The 19,388-nt window shown below is 44.8% G+C and overlaps 1 protein-coding gene across 1 annotated transcript in view; it reads right to left on the reverse strand.

Annotated features, from left to right (window-relative positions):
* Positions 1-337: 337 nt before the first annotated feature.
* The window catches only part of LOC135513356 (probable JmjC domain-containing histone demethylation protein 2C), a 351,376-nt gene continuing 332,325 nt past the window's right edge, over positions 338-19,388 (reverse strand). The window contains 2 exon segments of the mRNA XM_064936284.1: positions 338-4,443; positions 15,047-15,178. Of these exon segments, the coding sequence (XP_064792356.1) occupies positions 4,360-4,443; positions 15,047-15,178 (216 nt within the window). The 3' untranslated portion in view covers positions 338-4,359.

A 19,388-nucleotide genomic window follows, 5' to 3' on the forward strand; every position in this document is an offset into this window, starting at 1 on the left:
TACCCCAGTTTGGGAATACCTGCAATAAGACATACCCCAGTTTGGGAATACCTGCAATAAGACACACCCCAGTTTGGGAATACCTGCAATAAGACACACCCCAGTTTGGGAATACCTGCAATAAGACACACCCCAGTTTGGGAATACCTACAATAAGACACACCCCAGTTTGGGAATACCTGCAATAAGACACACCCCAGTTTGGGAATACCTGCAATAAGACACACCCCAGTTTGGGAATACCTACAATAAGACACACCCCAGTTTGGGAATACCTACAATAAGACACACCCCAGTTTGGGAATACCTACAATAAGACACAGCACAGACATACTTTGATGAATCCATTTTAATGGAAAATGTAAAACCCCTTTGAACTTCAATGTACAAAGCATATAACACTTGCACTTTTAAAATTACAAATTGAAGCAAGCCATGTTTTAAAAAATACATCAGTGAATGTATATATGTATATATTTACACAATTGTTATCGTTTAAACTTCAAAATGTGAATAAATTATTTTGTGTGTAAATGTCTCCATTTTACAGTGAATACTTCTTAATAAAATGCTGAAGTGTATCATCCATTGAGTCTTTTACATAATACAACTGTACACGCTTTCATACAATAGAATAGTTTGGCAGTTGGTTTTTAAAAGATATGGCATGAGGACGAATTCAGCAGCGACTCCCAGAGTTCTCGGCGACAGCTGAAGTCGGTTTCCTCTCACAGTAACTGTCTCAATGTAGGAAACGGCATCCGTCTCACAACTCATCATTTAGCAAACTGTACAAGTCACATTTACATTTGATCTGGAACATCATCGCATTTACAGCTCCTATAAAATAAATACATCATTTTCACAGAAACAATATACAACAGTTTGAAAGAAAAAAATGAACTAAACAAACAAAAGGAAAACAGGAACAAACAGAGAACAGAAGGTTCCAGAACAGCAGTCAGCGCTGTGAGACCAGATTCTACTGAACTCAGTTCTCCTGATGCTGGGTGGTGATGCTGCTATGGTCAGTATCCTGATGCTGGGTGGTGATGCTGCTATGGTCAGTACCCTGATGCTGGGTGGTGATGCTGCTATGGTCAGTATCCTGATGCTGGGTGGTGATGCTGCTATGGTCAGTATCCTGATGCTGCTATGGTCAGTATCCTGATGCTGGGTGGTGATGCTGCTATGGTCAGTATCTTGATGCTGCTATGGTCAGTATCCTGATGCTGGGTGGTGATGCTGCTATGGTCAGTATCCTGATGCTGTGTAGTGATGCTGCTGTGGTCAGTATCCTGATGCTGCTGTGGTCAGTATCCTGATGCTGGGTGGTGATGCTGCTATGGTCAGTATCCTGATGCTGGGTGGTGATGCTGCTATGGTCAGTATCCTGATGCTGGGTGGTGATGCTGCTATGGTCAGTATCCTGATGCTGGGTGGTGATGCTGCTATGGTCAGTATCCTGATGCTGGGTGGTGATGCTGCTATGGTCAGTATCCTGATGCTGTGGTGGTGATGCTGCTATGGTCAGTATCCTGATGCTGGGTGGTGATGCTGCTATGGTCAGTATCCTGATGCTGGGTGGTGATGCTGCTATGGTCAGTATCCTGATGCTGCTATGGTCAGTATCCTGATGCTGGGTGGTGATGCTGCTATGGTCAGTATCCTGATGCTGGGTGGTGATGCTGCTATGGTCAGTATCCTGATGCTGCTATGGTCAGTATCCTGATGCTGGGTGGTGATGCTGCTATGGTCAGTATCCTGATGCTGGGTGGTGATGCTGCTATGGTCAGTATCCTGATGCTGGGTGGTGATGCTGCTATGGTCAGTATCCTGATGCTGGGTGGTGATGCTGGGTGGTGATGCTGCTATGGTCAGTATCCTGATGCTGCTATGGTCAGTATCCTGATGCTGGGTGGTGATGCTGCTATGGTCAGTATCCTGATGCTGGGTGGTGATGCTGCTATGGTCAGTATCCTGATGCTGGGTGGTGATGCTGCTATGGTCAGTATCCTGATGCTGGGTGGTGATGCTGCTATGGTCAGTATCTTGATGCTGTGTAGTGATGCTGCTATGGTCAGTATCCTGATGCTGCTATGGTCAGTATCCTGATGCTGGGTGGTGATGCTGCTATGGTCAGTATCCTGATGCTGGGTGGTGATGCTGCTATGGTCAGTATCTTGATGTTGGGTGGTGATGCTGCTATGGTCAGTATCCTGATGCTGTGGTGGTGATGCTGCTATGGTCAGTATCCTGATGTTGGGTGGTGATGCTGCTATGGTCAGTATCCTGATGCTGTGGTGGTGATGCTGCTATGGTCAGTATCCTGATGTTGGGTGGTGATGCTGCTATGGTCAGTATCCTGATGCTGCTATGGTCAGTATCCTGATGCTGCTATGGTCAGTATCCTGATGCTGGGTGGTGATGCTGCTATGGTCAGTATCCTGATGCTGGGTGGTGATGCTGCTATGGTCAGTATCCTGATGCTGGGTGGTGATGCTGCTATGGTCAGTATCCTGATGCTGGGTGGTGATGCTGCTATGGTCAGTACCCTGATGCTGGGTGGTGATGCTGCTATGGTCAGTACCCTGATGCTGGGTGGTGATGCTGCTATGGTCAGTATCCTGATGCTGCTATGGTCAGTATCCTGATGCTGGGTGGTGATGCTGCTATGGTCAGTATCCTGATGCTGGGTGGTGATGCTGCTATGGTCAGTATCCTGATGCTGGGTGGTGATGCTGCTATGGTCAGTATCCTGATGCTGGGTGGTGATGCTGCTATGGTCAGTATCTTGATGCTGTGTAGTGATGCTGCTATGGTCAGTATCCTGATGCTGCTATGGTCAGTATCCTGATGCTGGGTGGTGATGCTGCTATGGTCAGTATCCTGATGCTGGGTGGTGATGCTGCTATGGTCAGTATCCTGATGCTGTGGTGGTGATGCTGCTATGGTCAGTATCCTGATGCTGCTATGGTCAGTATCCTGATGTTGGGTGGTGATGCTGCTATGGTCAGTATCCTGATGCTGCTATGGTCAGTATCCTGATGTTGGGTGGTGATGCTGCTATGGTCAGTATCCTGATGCTGGGTGGTGATGCTGCTATGGTCAGTATCCTGATGCTGGGTGGTGATGCTGCTGTGGTCAGTATCCTGATGCTGGGTGGTGATGCTGCTATGGTCAGTATCCTGATGCTGGGTGGTGATGCTGCTATGGTCAGTATCCTGATGCTGGGTGGTGATGCTGCTATGGTCAGTATCCTGATGCTGGGTGGTGATGCTGCTATGGTCAGTATCCTGATGCTGGGTGGTGATGCTGCTATGGTCAGTATCCTGATGCTGCTATGGTCAGTATCCTGATGCTGGGTGGTGATGCTGCTATGGTCAGTGTCCTGATGCTGGGTGGTGATGCTGCTATGGTCAGTGTCCTGATGCTGGGTGGTGATGCTGCTATGGTCAGTATCCTGATGCTGCTGTGGTCAGTATCCTGATGCTGGGTGGTGATGCTGCTATGGTCAGTATCCTGATGCTGGGTGGTGATGCTGCTGTGGTCAGTATCCTGATGCTGGGTGGTGATGCTGCTATGGTCAGTATCCTGATGCTGGGTGGTGATGCTGCTATGGTCAGTATCCTGATGCTGCTATGGTCAGTATCCTGATGCTGGGTGGTGATGCTGCTATGGTCAGTATCCTGATGCTGGGTGGTGATGCTGCTATGGTCAGTATCCTGATGCTGGGTGGTGATGCTGCTGTGGTCAGTATCCTGATGCTGGGTGGTGATGCTGCTATGGTCAGTATCCTGATGCTGGGTGGTGATGCTGCTATGGTCAGTATCCTGATGCTGGGTGGTGATGCTGCTATGGTCAGTATCCTGATGCTGGGTGGTGATGCTGCTATGGTCTGTATCCTGATGCTGGGTGGTGATGCTGCTATGGTCAGTATCCTGATGCTGGGTGGTGATGCTGCTATGGTCAGTATCCTGATGCTGGGTGGTGATGCTGCTGTGGTCAGTATCCTGATGCTGGGTGGTGATGCTGCTGTGGTCAGTATCCTGATGCTGGGTGGTGATGCTGCTATGGTCAGTATCCTGATGCTGGGTGGTGATGCTGCTATGGTCAGTATCTTGATGCTGTGTAGTGATGCTGGTCAGTAACATGTAGTTTTAGTGTGTTGTAGTGTGTTCTGCTGTTGTGGTTAGTGTCAGTGTGTATATATCTGTTCCAGGCAGAAGGAAGATGTCTCAGAGAGGGAGGCGCCAGGGAGGGAGGCGCCAGGGAGGGAGGCGCCAGGGAGGGAGGCGCCAGAGAGGGAGGCGCCAGAGAGGGAGGAGCCAGAGAGGGAGGAGCCAGGGGGACTACGGGTCAGGAGTTCTCTTCCTCCTCCTGGCTGTACCTCCTCAGCGACGTCAATGCATCCTTCACAGAGTGGAACAAGATGTTCTTTACCTGGGGAGAGGACAGAGAGGAGAGGTCAAACAGGAGGGAGAGATAGAGAGGAGAGGTCAAACAGGAGGGAGAGATAGAGAGGAGAGGTTAAACAGGAGGGAGAGACAGAGAGGAGAGGTCAAACAGGAGGGAGAGACAGAGAGGAGAGGTCAAACAGGAGACAGAGACAGAGAGGAGAGGTCAAACAGGAGGGAGAGACAGAGAGGAGAGGTTAAACAGGAGGGAGAGACAGAGAGAGATGGAGAGAGGGTGAGGAAAGAGAGGAGAGAGAGATACTTTAAAAAATATATGTACACCTTTATTGGCCCAATAGTTAAATAAATAAAGTTGCACTTTGCAGAAATTGCTCCTCCATTTCCTGGTTGCTAAAACTAAGTTTGTCTAATTTCAGTTTGTGACAAAATGAGATGGTACAATTCTCAAAACCGCTGTGAAATATATTTTCCAGAACCAAGAATATTGGTTACCACTTTACTTGACACCCAGCGTCATAAACTGTTATATATCATATATATGTACCCCTGTCCTGGTCCCCTGTCCTGGTCCCCTGTACCCCTGTCCTGGTCCCCTGTACCCCTGTCCTGGTCCCCTGTACCCCTGTCCTGGTCCCCTGTACCCCTGTCCTGGTCCCCTGTCCTGGTCCCCTGTACCCCTGTCCTGGTCCCCTGTACCCCTGTCCTGGTCCCCTGTCCTGGTCCCCTGTACCCCTGTCCTGGTCCCCTGTACCCCTGTCCTGGTCCCCTGTACCCCTGTCCTGGTCTAATTCAGCTGATGATCGGATGGCTTTTAACACCGCCTTCTGAATCAGGGTGTGACTATGACCTGAAATCAGAACACCGCCTTCTGAATCAGGGTGTGACTATGACCTGAAATCAGAACACCGCCTTCTGAATCAGGGTGTGACTATGACCTGAAATCAGAACACCGCCTTCTGAATCAGGGTGTGACTATGACCTGAAATCAGAACACCGCCTTCTGAATCAGGGTGTGACTATGACCTGAAATCAGAACACCGCCTTCTGAATCAGGGTGTGACTATGACCTGAAATCAGAACACCGCCTTCTGAATCAGGGTGTGACTATGACCTGAAATCAGAACACCGCCTTCTGAATCAGGGTGTGACTATGACCTGAAATCAGAACACCGCCTTCTGAATCAGGGTGTGACTATGACCTGAAATCAGAACACCGCCTTCTGAATCAGGGTGTGACTATGACCTGAAATCAGAACACCGCCTTCTGAATCAGGGTGTGACTATGACCTGAAATCAGAACACCGCCTTCTGAATCAGGGTGTGACTATGACCTGAAATCAGAACACCGCCTTCTGAATCAGGGTGTGACTATGACCTGAAATCAGAACACCGCCTTCTGAATCAGGGTGTGACTATGACCTGAAATCAGAACACCGCCTTCTGAATCAGGGTGTGACTATGACCTGAAATCAGAACACCGCCTTCTGAATCAGGGTGTGACTATGACCTGAAATCAGAACACCGCCTTCTGAATCAGGGTGTGACTATGACCTGAAATCAGAACACCGCCTTCTGAATCAGGGTGTGACTATGACCTGAAATCAGAACACCGCCTTCTGAATCAGGGTGTGACTATGACCTGAAATCAGAACACCGCCTTCTGAATCAGGGTGTGACTATGACCTGAAATCAGAATATCGTCTTGGTGTTTGACACTGGGGACCGGACCGTCTTGGTGTTTGACACTGGGGACCGGACCGTCTTGGTGTTTGACACTGGGGACCGGACCGTCTTGGTGTTTGACACTGGGGACCGGACCGTCTTGGTGTTTGACACTGGGGACCGGACCGTCTTGGTGTTTGACACTGGGGACCGGACCGTCTTGGTGTTTGACACTGGGGACCGGACCGTCTTGGTGTTTGACACTGGGGACCGGACCGTCTTGGTGTTTGACACTGGGGACCGGACCGTCTTGGTGTTTGACACTGGGGACCGGACCGTCTTGGTGTTTGACACTGGGGACCATACCGTCTTGGTGTTTGACACTGGGGACCATACCGTCTTGGTTTAGAGATTGACTCTATTTGGGATTACTGGTCATGCTCTGGAGTGGTTTGTGAACAACTTGTCAAATAGAACCCGGTGTGTTAAGGCACATGGTTCGGACACCGTTGAGTTGTGCTCTGTGTGCCTCAAGGATCCATTTTAGGTCCCCTGTTAATTATCTGTATCAACAACACTGTGAGCCATATTGAGACAGCTGTTCATTTTTATGTGGATGACACTGTTCTCCAGTCAGGTGACAGCAGACTGTTCTCCAGTCAGGTGACAGCAGACTGTTCTCCAGTCAGGTGACAGCAGACTGTTCTCAGTCAGTGACAGGACTGACAGGTGCAGACTGTTCTCCAGTCAGGTGACAGCAGACTGTTCTCCAGTCAGGTGACAGCAGACTGTTCTCCAGTCAGGTGACAGCAGACTGTTCTCCAGTCAGGTGACAGCAGACTGTTCTCCAGTCAGGTGACAGCAGACTGTTCTCCAGTCAGGTGACAGCAGACTGTTCTCCAGTCAGGTGACAGCAGACTGTTCTCCAGTCAGGTGACAGCAGACTGTTCTCCAGTCAGGTGACAGCAGACTGTTCTCCAGTCAGGTGACAGCAGACTGTTCTCCAGTCAGGTGACAGCAGACTGTTCTCCAGTCAGGTGACAGCAGACTGTTCTCCAGTCAGGTGACAGCAGACTGTTCTCCAGTCAGGTGACCAGTCAGGTGACAGCAGACTGTTCTCCAGTCAGGTGACAGCAGACTGTTCTCCAGTCAGGTGACAGCAGACTGTTCTCCAGTCAGGTGACAGCAGACTGTTCTCCAGTCAGGTGACAGCAGACTGTTCTCCAGTCAGGTGACAGCAGACTGTTCTCCAGTCAGGTGACAGCAGACTGTTCTCCAGTCAGGTGACAGCAGACTGTTCTCCAGTCAGGTGACAGCAGACTGTTCTCCAGTCAGGTGACAGCAGACTGTTCTCCAGTCAGGTGACAGCAGACTGTTCTCCAGTCAGGTGACAGCAGACTGTTCTCCAGTCAGGTGAGGACTGTTCTCCAGTCAGCAGACTGTTCTCCAGTCAGGTGACAGCAGACTGTTCTCCAGTCAGGTGACTGCAGACTGTTCTCCAGTCAGGTGACAGCAGACTGTTCTCCAGTCAGGTGACAGCAGACTGTTCTCCAGTCAGGTGACAGCAGACTGTTCTCCAGTCAGGTGACAGCAGACTGTTCTCCAGTCAGGTGACAGCAGACTGTTCTCCAGTCAGGTGACAGCAGACTGTTCTCCAGTCAGGTGACAGCAGACTGTTCTCCAGTCAGGTGACAGCAGACTGTTCTCCAGTCAGGTGACAGCAGACTGTTCTCCAGTCAGGTGACAGCAGTTTGACTTTGGCTTTTGAAAAAGCTCAAACAGCTTTTACCATCCACCAACAGAATCTGAAGCTCGTTCTGAATGCCTGGTATTTACCAATACTAAACCCTCTGAAAACCATGTCAATAGTACTAAATGCCTGGTATTTACCCAATACTAAACACTCTGAAAACCATGTCAATAGTACTAAATGCCTGGTATTTACCAATATTCTGAAAACCATGTCAATAGTACTAAATGCCTGGTATTTACCCAATACTAAACACTCTGAAAACCATGTCAATGGTACTAAATGCCTGGTATTTACCCAATACTAAACACGCTGAAAACCATGTCAATAGTACTAAATGCCTGGTATTTACCAATATTCTGAAAACCATGTCAATAGTACTAAATGCCTGGTATTTACCCAATACTAAACACTCTGAAAACCATGTCAATGGTACTAAATGCCTGGTATTTACCCAATACTAAACACGCTGAAAACCATGTCAATAGTACTAAATGCCTGGTATTTACCAATACTAAACACTCTGAAAACCATGTCAATAGTACTAAATGCATGGTATTTACCCAATACTAAACCCTCTGAAAACCATGTCAATAGTACTAAATGCCTGGTATTTACCCAATACTAAACACTCTGAAAACCATGTCAATAGTACTAAATGCCTGGTATTTACCCAATACTAAACACTCTGAAAACCATGTCAATAGTACTAAATGCATGGTATTTACCCAATACTAAACACTCTGAAAACCATGTCAATAGTACTAAATGCATGGTATTTACCAATACTAAACACTCTGAAAACCATGTCAATAGTACTAAATGCCTGGTATTTACCAATACTAAACACTCTGAAAACCATGCCATTAGTACTAAATGCCTGGTATTTACCAATATTCTGAAAACCATGTCAATAGTACTAAATGCCTGGTATTTACCCAATACTAAACACTCTGAAAACCATGTCAATAGTACTAAATGCCTGGTATTTACCAATATTCTGAAAACCATGTCAATAGTACGAAATGCCTGGTATTTACCCAATACTAAACACTCTGAAAACCATGCCATTAGTACTAAATGCCTGGTATTTACCAATATTCTGAAAACCATGTCAATAGTACTAAATGCCTGGTATTTACCCAATACTAAACACTCTGAAAACCATGTCAATAGTACTAAATGCCTGGTATTTACCAATACTAAACACTCTGAAAACCATGCCATTAGTACTAAATGCCTGGTATTTACCCAATAATAAACACTCTGAAAACCATGTCAATAGTACTAAATGCATTGTATTTACCAATACTAAACACTCTGAAAACCATGTCAATAGTACTAAATGCCTGGTATTTACCAATACTAAACACTCTGAAAACCATGCCATTAGTACTAAATGCCTGGTATTTACCCAATACTAAACACTCTGAAAACCATGTCAATAGTACTAAATGCCTGGTATTTACCAATATTCTGAAAACCATGTCAATAGTACTAAATGCCTGGTATTTACCCAATACTAAACACTCTGAAAACCATGTCAATAGTACTAAATGCCTGGTATTTACCAATACTAAACACTCTGAAAAACCATGTCAATAGTACTAAATGCCTGGTATTTACCAACACTCTGAAAACCATGTCAATAGTACTGAATGCCTGGTATTTACCAATACTAAACACTCTGAAAACCATGTCATTAGTACTAAATGCCTGGTATTTACCCAATACTAAACACTCTGAAAACCATGCCATTAGTACTAAATGCCTGGTATTTACCAATATTCTGAAAACCATGTCAATAGTACTAAATGCCTGGTATTTACCCAATAATAAACACTCTGAAAACCATGTCAATAGTACTAAATGCATGGTATTTACCAATACTAAACACTCTGAAAACCATGTCAATAGTACTAAATGCCTGGTATTTACCAATACTAAACACTCTGAAAACCATGTCAATAGTACTAAATGCCTGGTATTTACCCAATACTAAACACTCTGAAAACCATGCCATTAGTACTAAATGCCTGGTATTTACCAATATTCTGAAAACCATGTCAATAGTACTAAATGCCTGGTGTTTACCCAATACTAAACACTCTGAAAACCATGTCAATAGTACTAAATGCCTGGTATTTACCAATATTCTGAAAACCATGTCAATAGTACGAAATGCCTGGTATTTACCCAATACTAAACACTCTGAAAACCATGCCATTAGTACTAAATGCCTGGTATTTACCAATATTCTGAAAACCATGTCAATAGTACTAAATGCCTGGTATTTACCCAATACTAAACACTCTGAAAACCATGTCAATAGTACTAAATGCCTGGTATTTACCAATACTAAACACTCTGAAAACCATGCCATTAGTACTAAATGCCTGGTATTTACCCAATAATAAACACTCTGAAAACCATGTCAATAGTACTAAATGCATTGTATTTACCAATACTAAACACTCTGAAAACCATGTCAATAGTACTAAATGCCTGGTATTTACCAATACTAAACACTCTGAAAACCATGCCATTAGTACTAAATGCCTGGTATTTACCCAATACTAAACACTCTGAAAACCATGTCAATAGTACTAAATGCCTGGTATTTACCAATATTCTGAAAACCATGTCAATAGAACTAAATGCCTGGTATTTACCCAATACTAAACACTCTGAAAACCATGTCAATAGTAATAAATGCCTGGTATTTACCAATACTAAACACTCTGAAAACCATGTCAATAGTACTAAATGCCTGGTATTTACCAACACTCTGAAAACCATGTCAATAGTACTGAATGCCTGGTATTTACCAATACTAAACACTCTGAAAACCATGTCATTAGTACTAAATGCCTGGTATTTACCCAATACTAAACACTCTGAAAACCATGCCATTAGTACTAAATGCCTGGTATTTACCAATATTCTGAAAACCATGTCAATAGTACTAAATGCCTGGTATTTACCCAATAATAAACACTCTGAAAACCATGTCAATAGTACTAAATGCATGGTATTTACCAATACTAAACACTCTGAAAACCATGTCAATAGTACTAAATGCCTGGTATTTACCAATACTAAACACTCTGAAAACCATGCCATTAGTACTAAATGCCTGGTATTTACCCAATACTAAACACTCTGAAAACCATGCCATTAGTACTAAATGCCTGGTATTTACCAATACTAAACACTCTGAAAACCATGTCAATAGTACTGAATGCCTGGTATTTACCCAATACTAAACACTCTGAAAACCATGTCAATAGTACTAAATGCCTGGTATTTACCAATACTAAACACTCTGAAAACCATGTCAATAGTACTAAATGCCTGGTATTTACCAACACTCTGAAAACCATGTCAATAGTACTAAATGCCTGGTATTTAACAACACTCTGAAAACCATGTCAATAGTACTAAATGCCTGGTATTTACCAATACTAAACACTCTGAAAACCATGTCAATAGTACTAAATGCCTGGTATTTACCAATACTAAACACTCTGAAAACCATGTCAATAGTACTAAATGCCTGGTATTTACCAATACTAAACACTCTGAAAACCATGTCATTAGTACTAAATGCCTGGTATTTACCAATATTCTGAAAACCATGTCAATAGTACTAAATGCCTGGTATTTACCCAATACTAAACACTCTGAAAACCATGTCAATAGTACTAAATGCCTGGTATTTACCCAATACTAAACACTCTGAAAACCATGTCATTAGTACTAAATGCCTGGTATTTACCCAATACTAAACACTCTGAAAACCATGTCATTAGTACCATGGAAGGACATTGTATAGAGCAGGGCAAAACGTACAGATGTCTGTGAGTTTGGGTGGATGAGAAGTTGAGCTTAACCAGAGAGAACCTTGTCTCTGTATTGAGTTTTATTACAGACACAAAGCCCGTTTCTCCTTCGCTCCCAGAAGAGAACTCATCCGTTGTACTTGTCTCTGTATTGAGTTTTATTACAGACACAAAGCCCGTTTCTCCTTCGCTCCCAGAAGAGAGCTCATCCGTTGTACTTGTCTCTGCATTGAGTTTTATTACAGACACAAAGCCCGTTTCTCCTTCGCTCCCAGAAGAGAGCTCATCCGTTGTACTTGTCTCTGTATTGAGTTTTATTACAGACACAAAGCCCGTTTCTCCTTCGCTCCCAGAAGAGAGCTCATCCGTTGTACTTGTCTCTGTTTTGAGTTTTATTACAGACACAAAGCCCGTTTCTCCTTCGCTCCCAGAAGAGAACTCATCCGTTGTACTTGTCTCTGTATTGAGTTTTATTACAGACACAAAGCCCGTTTCTCCTTCGCTCCCAGAAGAGAGCTCATCCGTTGTACTTGTCTCTGTATTGAGTTTTATTACAGACACAAAGCCCGTTTCTCCTTCGCTCCCAGAAGAGAGCTCATCCGTTGTACTTGTCTCTGCATTGAGTTTTATTACAGACACAAAGCCCGTTTCTCCTTCGCTCCCAGAAGAGAGCTCATCCGTTGTACTTGTCTCTGCATTGAGTTTTATTACAGACACAAAGCCCGTTTCTCCTTCGCTCCCAGAAGAGAGCTCATCCGTTGTACTTGTCTCTGTTTTGAGTTTTATTACAGACACAAAGCCCGTTTCTCCTTCGCTCCCAGAAGAGAGCTCATCCGTTGTACTTGTCTCTGTATTGAGTTTTATTACAGACACAAAGCCCGTTTCTCCTTCGCTCCCAGAAGAGACCTCTTCCGTTGTACTTGTCTCTGCATTGAGTTTTATTACAGACACAAAGCCCGTTTCTCCTTCGCTCCCAGAAGAGAGCTCATCCGTTGTACTTGTCTCTGTATTGAGTTTTATTACAGACACAAAGCCCGTTTCTCCTTCGCTCCCAGAAGAGAGCTCATCCGTTGTACTTGTCTCTGTATTGAGTTTTATTACAGACACAAAGCCCGTTTCTCCTTCGCTCCCAGAAGAGAGCTCATCCGTTGTACTTGTCTCTGCATTGAGTTTTATTACAGACACAAAGCCCGTTTCTCCTTCGCTCCCAGAAGAGAGCTCATCCGTTGTACTTGTCTCTGTATTGAGTTTTATTACAGACACAAAGCCCGTTTCTCCTTCGCTCCCAGAAGAGAGCTCATCCGTTGTACTTGTCTCTGCATTGAGTTTTATTACAGACACAAAGCCCGTTTCTCCTTCGCTCCCAGAAGAGAGCTCATCCGTTGTACTTGTCTCTGCATTGAGTTTTATTACAGACACAAAGCCCGTTTCTCCTTCGCTCCCAGAAGAGAGCTCATCCGTTGTACTTGTCTCTGTATTGAGTTTTATTACAGACACAAAGCCTGTTTCTCCTTCGCTCCCAGAAGAGAGCTCATCCGTTGTACTTGTCTCTGTTTTGAGTTTTATTACAGACACAAAGCCCGTTTCTCCTTCGCTCCCAGAAGAGAGCTCATCCGTTGTACTTGTCTCTGTATTGAGTTTTATTACAGACACAAAGCCCGTTTCTCCTTCGCTCCCAGAAGAGAGCTCATCCGTTGTACTTGTCTCTGTATTGAGTTTTATTACAGACACAAAGCCCGTTTCTCCTTCGCTCCCAGAAGAGAGCTCATCCGTTGTACTTGTCTCTGTTTTGAGTTTTATTACAGACACAAAGCCCGTTTCTCCTTCGCTCCCAGAAGAGAGCTCATCCGTTGTACTTGTCTCTGTATTGAGTTTTATTACAGACACAAAGCCCGTTTCTCCTTCGCTCCCAGAAGAGAGCTCATCCGTTGTACTTGTCTCTGTTTTGTACCGTGGTGATACTATGTCCACCACCTTCAGAAAATATTCAAACCCCTCGACTTATCCACATTTTGTTGTGTTACAGGCCTGAATTCAAAATGGATTCTCACCCATCTACACACAATACCCCATCATGTTACAGTGAAAATCTGTTTTTAGGAATTTCTGCAAATGTATTAAAAATGAAATACCGAAATCTCCTTTACATAAGTATCCACACCCCCTGAGTCAATACTCGGTATAATCACCTTTGGCAGTGATTAGAGCAGAGAGTCTTTCTGGGTAATTCTCAGAGCTTTCCAAACCTGATTTATGTAACATTTGACCATTATTCTTTTCAAAATTCTTCAAGCTCTGTCAAATGAGTTGTTGATCATTGTCAGACATCCATTTTCAGGTCTTGCTGTAGATTTAAGTCAAAACTCTAAGTAGGCAAGTCAGGAATATTCAATGTTGTCTTGGTAAGTAACTCCAGTGTAGATTTGGCCTTGTGTTTTAGATTATTGTCCTGCTGAAAGGCGAATTCATCTCCCACTGTCTGGTGGAAAGCAGACAACCAAGTTTTTGCCTGTGCTTAGCTCAATTTAATTTTTTTTTTTATCCTGACAAACTCCCTAGTCCTTCCCGATGACAAGCATACCCCTAACATGACGCAGCCACCACAATGCATGGAAATATGAAGAGTGTTACTCAGTGATGTGTTGGATTTGCACCAGACGTAACACGTTGTATTCAGGACATAAAGTTCATTTCTTCGCAGTATTTCTTTATTGGCTTGTTGCAAACAGGATGCGTGTTTTGGAATATTTGTATTCTGTACAGGCGTCCATCTTTTCACTCTGTCAATTAGGTTCGTATTGTGGAGTAACTACAATGTTGTTGATCCATCCTCAGTTTTCTCCAATCACAGCCATTAAACTCTGTAACTGTTTTAAAGTCACCATTCGCCTCATGGTAAAATCCCTGAGCGGTTTCCTTCTTCTCCAGCAACTGAGTTAGTAAGGACGCCTGTATCTTGGTAGTGACTGGGTATATTGATACACCACCCAGATCATTTCACCATGCTCCATGATATACAATGTCTTTTCCCATCTACCAATAGGTGCCCTTCTTCCGGAGGCAATGGAAAACCTCCATGGTCTTTGTGGTTGAATCTGTGTTTAAAATGATGAAGTATTATGGAGTATTTTGACACAAAATCTCAATTGAATCAATGTTAAATTCAGGCTGTAACACAACAAAATGTGGAAAAGTCAAGGGGTGTGAACCATTTCTGAAGGCCCTGTATGTAGAGCACATTAAAAGGGCATTCTGTGATTCAAACAAAAAAGTAGTTCATTTTAAGTCCTAATATGGATGTACCAATGTGACTTTAAAGGGAAACGCATTGAGATGAGAACAGGAGAGGACAGGGTTCGTCACAGCCAACCCACCTGTAGTTTATCTTCGTAGTTGGGCTCTTCTCTGGAGGACCTCAGTTCCTGTGTCAGGTGGAAGGAGTGGAATACATGCTCTGGAGACACAAAGTCATTTATCACCTGGACACAACTGTGAAGGTTCTGCACCTGTCAGAGGGGGAGGGGGAGAGGAGAGAGAAGGGGGAGAGAGAGAGAAGGGGAGAAGAGAGAGAAGGGGGAGAGGGAGAGGAGAGAGAAGGGGGAGAGAGAGAGAAGGGGAGGGGGAGAGAGAGAGAGGGGAGGGGGAGAGGAGAGAGAAGGGGGAGAGGAGAGAGAAGGGGGAGAGGAGAGAGAAGGGGGGAGAGAGAGAAGGGGAGGGGGAGAGAGAGAGAAGGGGGAGAGGGAGAGAGAAGGGGAGAGGAGAGAGAGAAGGGGAGAGGAGAGAGAGGAGAGAAGAGGAGAGAGAGAAGAGAGAGAAAGGGAGGGGAGAGGGGAGAGAGAGAAGAGAGAAAGGGAGGGGAGGGGGAGAGAAAGAAGGGGTGAGAGTGAGGGGGGAGAGAGAAGGGGAGAGAGGGAGGGGAGAGAGAGAAGGGGAGAGAGGGAGGGGAGAGAGAGAAGGGGGGGGGGAGAGAGAGAGAAGGGGAGAGAGGGAGGGGGAGAGAGAGAAGGGGGGAGAGAGAGAAGGGGAGAGAGGGAGGGGAGAGAGAGAAGGGGAGAGAGGGAGGGGAGAGCGAGAAGGGGCGAGAGAGAAGGGGAGAGAGAGAAGGGGAGAGAGGGGGGGGGAGAGAGAGAGAGGGGGGAGAGAGAGGGGGAGAGAGAGAGGGGGAGAGAGAGAGGGGGAGAGAGGGAGGGGGAGAGAGAGAAGGGGAGAGAGGGAGGGGGAGAGAGAAGGGGAGAGAGAGAAGGGGAGAGAGAGAAGGGGAGAGAGAGAAGGGGAGAGAGAGAAGGGGAGAGAGGGAGGGGGAGAGAGAAGGGGAGAGAGAAGGGGAGAGAGGGAGGGGGAGAGAGAGAAGGGGAGAGAGGGAGGGGGAGAGAGAGAAGGGGAGAGAGAGAAGGGGAGAGAGGGAGGGGAGAGAGAGAAGGGGAGAGAGAGAAGGGGAGAGAGGATTGAGAACATGTATCACTAGAAGGCAGTGAGTTCCAACAGAACAAAGCAGAGTGGCAGTAGGCTCTCCTCTTATCTGACTAGTTCAATATAACACCGACAAGGCAATCTGGGACAGAGACAGCAGAGTCATGTCTACTGTATCAGTGGTTGTCCGTCCTGGGGAACCCAAAGGGACAGAGACAGCAGAGTCAACCATGTTGTTGTCATGTGTTGTCATGTGTTGTTGTCATGTTGTGTTGTTGCCATGCTGTGTTGCTACCATGTTGTTGTCATGTGTTGTCATTGTCATGTTGTGTTGTGTTGTTGCCATGTGTTCTCATGTGTTGCCATGTGTTGTCATGTTGTGTTGTTGCCATGTTGTGTTTTGGCCATGCTGTGTTGTCATGTTGTGTTGTTGTCGTCATGTTGTGTTGTCGTCATGTTGTGTTGTTGCCATGTGTTGCGACCATGTTGTCATGTGTTGTTGTCATGTTGTGTTGTTGCCATGTTGTGTTGTTGCCATGTTGTTGTCATGTTGTGTTATTGCCATGTGTTGCTACCATGTTGTTGTCATGTTGTGTTGTTGTGATGTTGTGTTATTGCCATTTTGTGTTGTTGCTATGTTGTTGTCATGTTGTGTTGCTACCATGTTGTTGCCATGTTATTGTCATGTTGTTGTCGTCATGTTGTGTTGTTGCCATGTTGTTGCCATGTTGTGTTGATGCCATGTTGTGTTGCTACCATGTTGATACCATGTTGTTGCCATGTGTGTTGTCATGTTGTGTTGTTGCCATGTTGTTGTTGCCATGTTGTGTTGTCGTCATGTTCTTGTCATGTTGTGTTGTTGCCATGTTGTTGTCTTAGGTCTTTATGTAGTGTTGTTGCCATGTTGTGTTGTTGTCATGTTGTGTTGTTGCCATGTTGTTGTCATGTTGTGTTGTTGCCATGTTGTGTTCTTGCCATGTTGTGTTGTTGCCATGTTGTGTTGTTGCCATGTTGTGATGTTGCCATGTTGTGATGTTGCCATGTTGTTGTCTTAGGTCTTTATGTAGTGTTGTTGCCATGTTGTGTTGTTGTCATGTTGTGTTGTTGCCATGTTGTGTTGTTGCCATGTTGTTGTCTTAGATCTTTATGTAGTGTTGTTGCCATGTTGTGTTGTTGCCATGTTGTGTTGTTGCCATGTTGTTGTCTTAGGTCTTTATGTAGTGTTGTTGTCATGTTGTGTTGTTGTCATGTTGTGTTGTTGTCATGTTGTGTTGTGTTGTTGCCATGTTGTTGTCTTAGGTCTTTATGTAGTGTTGTTGCCATGTTGTGTTGTTGTTGTGTTGTTGCCATGTTGTGTTGTTGCCATGTTGTTGTCTTAGATCTTTATGTAGTGTTGTTGCCATGTTGTGTTGTTGCCATGTTGTTGTCATGTTGTGTTGTTGCCATGTTGTGTTGTTGCCATGTTGTTGTCTTAGGTCTTTATGTAGTGTTGTTGCCATGTTGTGTTGTTGTCATGTTGTTGTCTTAGGTCTTTATGTTGTGTTGTTGCCATGTTGGTGTCTTAGGTCTTTATGTAGTGTTGTAGCCATGTTGTGTTGTTGCCATGTTGTGTTGTTGCCATGTTGTGTTGTTGCCATGTTGTGATGTTGTCATGTTGTGTTGTTGCCATGTTGTGTTGTTGTCATGTTGTGTTGTTGCCATGTTGTGTTGTTGTCATGTTGTTGTCTTAGGTCTTTATGTTGTGTTGTTGCCATGTTGTTGTCTTAGGTCTTTATGTATTGTTGTAGCCATGTTGTGTTGTTGTCATGTTGTGTTGTTGCCATGTTGTGTTGTTGCCATGTTGTGTTGTTGCCATGTTGTTGTCTTAGGTCTTTATGTAGTGTTGTTGCCATGTTGTGTTGTTGCCATGTTGTGTTGTTGCCATGTTGTTGTCATGTTGTGTTGTTGCCATGTTGTTGTCTTAGGTCTTTATGTTGTGTTGTTGCCATGTTGTGTTGTTGCCATGTTGTGTTGTTGCCATGTTGTTGTCTTAGGTCTTTATGTAGTGTTGTTGCCATGTTGTGTTGTTGTCATGTTGTGTTGTTGCCATGTTGTGTTGTTGCCATGTTGTGTTGTTGGCATGTTGTGTTGTTGCCATGTTGTTGGCATGTTGTGTTGTTGCCATGTTGTTGTCTTAGGTCTTTATGTTGTGTTGTTGCCATGTTGTGTTGTTGCCATGTTGTGTTGTTGCCATGTTGTGTTGTTGCCATGTTGTTGCCATGTTGTGTTGTTGCCATGTTGTTGTCTTAGGTCTTTATGTTGTGTTGTTGCCATGTTGTGTTGTTGCCATGTTGTGTTGTTGCCATGTTGTTGTCTTAGGTCTTTATGTTGTGTTGTTGCCATGTTGTGTTGTTGCCATGTTGTTGTCATGTTGTGTTGTTGTCATGTTGTGTTGTTGCCATGTGTTGTTGCCATGTTGTGTTGTTGCCATGTTGTTGTCATGTTGTGTTGTTGCCATGTTGTTGTCATGTTGTGTTGTTGCCATGTTGTTGTCATGTTGTGTTGTTGCCATGTTGTTGCCATGTTGTGTTGTTGCCATGTTGTGTTGTTGCCATGTTGTGTTGTTGCCATGTTGTGTTGTTGCCATGTTGTTGTCTTAGGTCTTTATGTTGTGTTGTTGCCATGTTGTGTTGTGGCCATGTTGTGTTGTTGCCATGTTGTGTTGTTGCCATGTTGTTGTCTTAGGTCTTTATGTAGTGTTGTTGCCATGTTGTGTTGTTGCCATGTTGCCATGTTGTGTTGTTGCCATGTTGTTGTCTTAGGTCTTTATGTAGTGTTGTTGCCATGTTGTGTTGTTGCCATGTTGTGTTGTTGCCATGTTGTGTTGTTGCCATGTTGTGTTGTTGCCATGTTGTGTTGTTGTCATGTTGTTGCCATGTTGTGTTGTTGCCATGTTCTGTTGTTGCCATGTTGTGTTGTTGTCATGTTGTGTTGTTGCCATGTTGTTGCCATGTTGTGTTGTTGCCATGTTGTGTTGTTGCCATGTTGTTGCCATGCCGTGTTGTTGCCATGTTGTGTTGTTGCCATGTTGTGTTGTTGCCATGTTGTTGCCATGTTGTTGCCATGTTGTGTTGTTGCCATGTTGTGTTGTTGCCATGTTGTGTTGTTGCCATGTTGTGTTGTTGCCATGTTGTTGCCATGTTGTGTTGTCATGTTGTGTTGTTGCCATGTTGTGTTGTTGCCATGTTGTGTTGTTGCCATGTTGTGTTGTTGCCATGTTGTGTTGTTGCCATGTTGTGTTGTTGCAATGTTGTGTTGTTGCCATGT

The sequence above is a fragment of the Oncorhynchus masou genome, chromosome 24 (genome assembly GCF_036934945.1).
Source record: "Oncorhynchus masou masou isolate Uvic2021 chromosome 24, UVic_Omas_1.1, whole genome shotgun sequence".
Lineage (NCBI taxonomy): Eukaryota > Metazoa > Chordata > Actinopteri > Salmoniformes > Salmonidae > Oncorhynchus > Oncorhynchus masou.